This window comes from Dipodomys ordii, unplaced genomic scaffold (genome assembly GCF_000151885.1).
Source record: "Dipodomys ordii isolate 6190 unplaced genomic scaffold, Dord_2.0 Scaffold226, whole genome shotgun sequence".
In the NCBI taxonomy this organism is placed as follows: Eukaryota; Metazoa; Chordata; class Mammalia; order Rodentia; family Heteromyidae; genus Dipodomys; species Dipodomys ordii.
The window spans coordinates 809,789-814,077 of record NW_012267442.1 but is presented as its reverse complement, the minus strand read 5'-3'; the positions used below and the strand labels follow the sequence as shown (position 1 = coordinate 814,077).

The window sequence follows — 4,289 nt, the reverse complement described above, 5'->3', positions numbered from 1 at the left end:
GAGCGCTCTACCACTTGAGCCACAGTGCCACTTCCGGTTTTCTAGTGGTTTATTGGAGATAAGAGTCTCACGGACTTTCCTGCCTGGGCTGGCTTTGATCCATGATCCTCAGATCTCAGCCTCCTGAGTAGCTAAAATTATAGGCACAAGCCACGGACTCTAGGCTTAGCCGGTAGTTTTCTATTCTGAGTCTTAAATGGTTGGTGTTTCATTTTGATTGATTATATCAGTTGTCACCTGTCCCTAAACATTATTTAATTACATAGTTATATCACCCATCTATATTTAGCAGTTTTCTTATTTTTGAAGGTGGGGAGGGGAGAGAAAGAATGTATATGGCTATCACAGAACTCAGCCACAGATTCACAGCAAGTCAATTTACTTAACAAAAGAATAGTTAACATCTGTCAAAGGCCCTTGTCCTCTATTGTGTACAAATGAGTCATGTTTCTTTTCAAGATTTCATTTTGTGACATGAGGGTAAAAGACAGTGTTTTCTTAGATTATCTAAAAATGACATTCAGCAAAATGGTGTTTCAAAGATTTCTACTCTGCCTCATTTAATCATTCCTTGTATATGATCAGTTAAACACTTGCTTGGTGATTTTTAAATGGTTTGAAGGTTTTAAACAGAATAAATGAAAGAGCTGAAAAAAGTCTTCACCCCTCAGAAAAGTCAATGAGTTGTATAAAAGTAAATAGAGTCAGAGATGAGACCATTTCCCAACTTAAAATCAAATGTTTCCATTAGCACAGTGAATTTGCCCTTTGTGGTGCATTAACACACCACTTTCTCTGGCCTCCTCCTGCTAATCTGTGTTTCTGGAGCTGAATGATTTTGAGAATTTGACATCTGAAAGTTTGTGGCTTTTCATCTAGGCAAAGAAAACAGTGATAATGGATATCTTCCAGCTGCATACCTTCTGACACTCAATGGGTTTTATTTGGATTAAGAAATGCAACTGTTTTCAGAATCTGAAGGGGAAAGAAAGCAAGCAACATATACAGTTTTATGCCATCACATTTTGAACTTGGGCTTTGCACTACATTTACAGTTTGGAAAAAAAAGAGCAAAGTAAATAATAGGTGAAAATCTTGCCAGAGCTTATTTACTCACCAATATGATTTACAGGTTATTTGCATAACTACTCAGGATAATCATGTGACTTTTAATGTAGCATTTAGCCTTATTAGCCTAGTTTGTCTCTATAACAGTCTATAAGTGATATCTGAAACTAAATTTATAAAGTTGATCACAGTATATTCAGAACCACAGAAAACTTGGGGTTTTGTTTACAAAGTTATCATCATAAACAGATAAATGGTGTAACAGGGTTAATATTCTGACTTATTAGGAAAAAAATAATTATTGCAAATAAAAATTGCAAACATTTCAGATAATTTCCTCAGACTTACAACTTCCATTGAAATAACTGACCAAACTGCAGAATGCTCCAATGCCTGAAGATCTTATTGTGGAAAGAGATCTGATCATCAAATAATTCTCAGGTAAGGTTGATTAACACCTACTTTCTATTAAAACTGCTTCAAGTAAGAATACAGAAGCAGGAAAGAATATCTAGTTCTTTTCTGGTGCTTTCCATTATCCTAGCTAATTATCACAATACTTCTCTTGGATCCTCAGGATTAACAGTTCAACTATCTCCTCTGTTTATTTCACACACTGAATTCACTGCTGCACTAAAGTAGGTCTTTAGGCAACTTTCATTTGAATAACCTTCCTACTGCAAATTTAATTTAAAGTTGTGCTATTTTATGAAAGTCATTGAACTGCGTAAATTCCCTTTCTAATCTGAAATTCCCTTCATACAAACATATGGACATCGTGTGGTTCTTTGCTACTCTATTCCTTTACAGCTCAGACAACCTCTTCCAGGTACTGCTATTTCACTGTCTATCTCCAAGCACCACTGGGGAAGCTTTCCCCAGACCCCTCCCCCCCTGGAGTTACCATAGACTCCAGACTCAAAGCTGGAAGAGTTGGGGCTATGCTTGACCAAAGGATATAGTTGGGTACACATGGGCTCTTGATGTCTGCTAGTTATTACTATGCTTGTGGGAAGGGTAGGTAGGCCTATCATTATAACCTAAGAGAAAGAAAAAGCTCAGGTTGCATCCCTGAGTGTGGTATTTGCAGTTCAACAGGCAATGGTTCTATGGGAAGAAAAAAAAAAAAACTGTTGATACCAAACTTGCATGATTACTTTTAATGTGAAAGTTACTTGTACTCTCTTTTTCTCCAGACATTGCCATGCTTTTTTTTTTAAGGGGGACAGTTTGGCTTGTTTCACCCCCTTTCTTTCTTTTTGTGTGTGTGGCAGCTGCTGTTTGATCTGCTCATTGGCTCTGATTTGTTTCATGTTTCAGCCAAAGATTAAAACTGCTCTGTAATTCTAAGCAGATGGGTCTAGAAGTCCAACCCTATAATTATAACTTCTCTCTTTTGCTCTGGAACTGCAAGCATTCTATCCTGACTTTTAAGATGCTGGGATCACTGGGACTCTTAGTACACCTTGGCAATCAGTCCGCAGGTCTAGCCCAACCAGACTCATTGGTTCAGTAGCAAGGCCTGCAGAACTGCAAGGAAAACAGCGAAGCAGCAGTTTACTGGTTACCTCTCTTCTACTAGTCCCTTGATCCTCTCAGGGGTTGAGAGGCAAATTTTCAGTCCTAGCTCCAGTGCATTATGAAGTTAGGGCCAGAAGTAAGTTTGGAGGTTTGAGGGGCTGTGATGGGTGTCAAGGAAGGGAATCAGTGAAATCATTGCTGAAATGCCAGAACATCTGAACAATAACAACGTGTTCTCTTGTTGCCTGTGTCACAAGAATCCATACCCACCTGCACTGGGTGCTAGTGTCTCTTGCCCATAATTCTAGCTACTCAGGGGGCTCAGATTTGGGTTTTGCAGTTCAAAGTCAGCCGGGGGAGAAAACTGTGAGATTCTTATCTCAAATTAACCAGTAGAAAGCTGGAAGCGGAGGTGTGGCTGAAGTGGTAGAAAGCTAGCCTTGAAGTGAAAAAGCCAAGTGAGCAAAGCCCAAGCCCCAGCCTGGGAGGGCAAGCAAACACACACACACACACACACACCTGCCACAAAACATGCCCAGTCCATCACACACACACACACACACACACACACACACACACACACGCCACAAAACATGCCCAGTCCATCCTTAAGCAATTCTGACTTATTTTGCTAGGTGCAATTTCTGGACTATTTCTGTGTGCTGAGGTTGTCTGGCTAAGAGTTTTCTAGAACTTTGAGGAAACATAGCCCACAAGGTACAGAAAGAATAAGATTCCCAAAGCAGCCTGAGAGGACTGAGGCGTGGGGTTCCCGGGAGCCTTAGGAAACAGCATTTCATGGCTCAATCTTGGTACCAGGAGTCCTCCTGCGCTGCACGCAGAGAACGCAGCGATCCACCGGGAGAGAACCGCACACGACCCTTAATGCGGAGCCAAAGTTCGCGCGGGCGACCCAAGGTGGTCCTGGGATGGCAGGCAACCCCCGGGAGCGTGAGTCTGCCAGGTAAAGGACTGGACGGCAGCGGAGGCTCTGCGGCTACGCTCGAGCACCTTGGAAGGGAGATCGCAGAGCCTGCGATGCCGTGAGTGGATCACGGTTTTCCCCGGGCACTCACCGGATTCTGGGGATACTAAGTGTCTGTGTGGGCGCCGCTCGCACCCAGCCCGAAAGAGCCCTCGGGCTGGGCAGCCCAGCCGCGCTGGGGCCGCCAGGGGCCCGGGCCCGAGCTGGGCCGGGCGGGAGGGCGGCATGCTGTCCCCGAGGGCGATGTCCGCCCGGGGCAGCGCAGCCCGCGGCTACTCACCGTGCAGCCAGAGGGCCGGGAACAGGTATCCGAGCAAGAGGCGGCGCACGCGGGACATCTCCAGGGCGCCTGGGGGCCTCCGCCCGCCGCCGTCAGAGCCGGTCCCCGCCAAGCCCCGCAGCGCAGCGCGGTGCCCTCCGCCTCCACCTCCGCAGGGGCCGGCCGGCCGGGCGGCTCTGGGGCTCCCTCCGGGCTCCACCAGGCTCCTCGGCCGCTGCCCACGGTGGGCGCCGGCCAGGCCGGGCCTCAGGCGGCCGCGGCGTGTCCCATGCCCGGCGGGTGCGGTGCGGTCGGACCCGGGTCAGCGCGGGGACTCCGTCCGCGTCCCGGTCTTTCCGCGCCCGCCGCGGCCCGCCCCGGCCGCCGCGCGCGCAGCAACGAGTTGTAGTGGCCGCCGTCTCCGCGGCTGCAGCTTCTCTTCATATTTGCAGAGCG

At 46.9% G+C, this 4,289-nt stretch overlaps 1 protein-coding gene across 1 annotated transcript in view; it reads right to left on the bottom strand.

Annotated features, from left to right (window-relative positions):
* The window catches only part of Apcdd1 (adenomatosis polyposis coli down-regulated 1), a 35,274-nt gene extending 31,362 nt beyond the window's left edge, over positions 1 to 3,912 (bottom strand). Inside the window, exon 1 of the mRNA XM_013035845.1 lies at positions 3,855 to 3,912. Within this exon, the coding sequence (XP_012891299.1) occupies positions 3,855 to 3,912 (58 nt within the window). The remainder of the gene's footprint in view (positions 1 to 3,854) is intronic.
* Between the last annotated feature and the right edge of the window lie 377 nt (positions 3,913 to 4,289).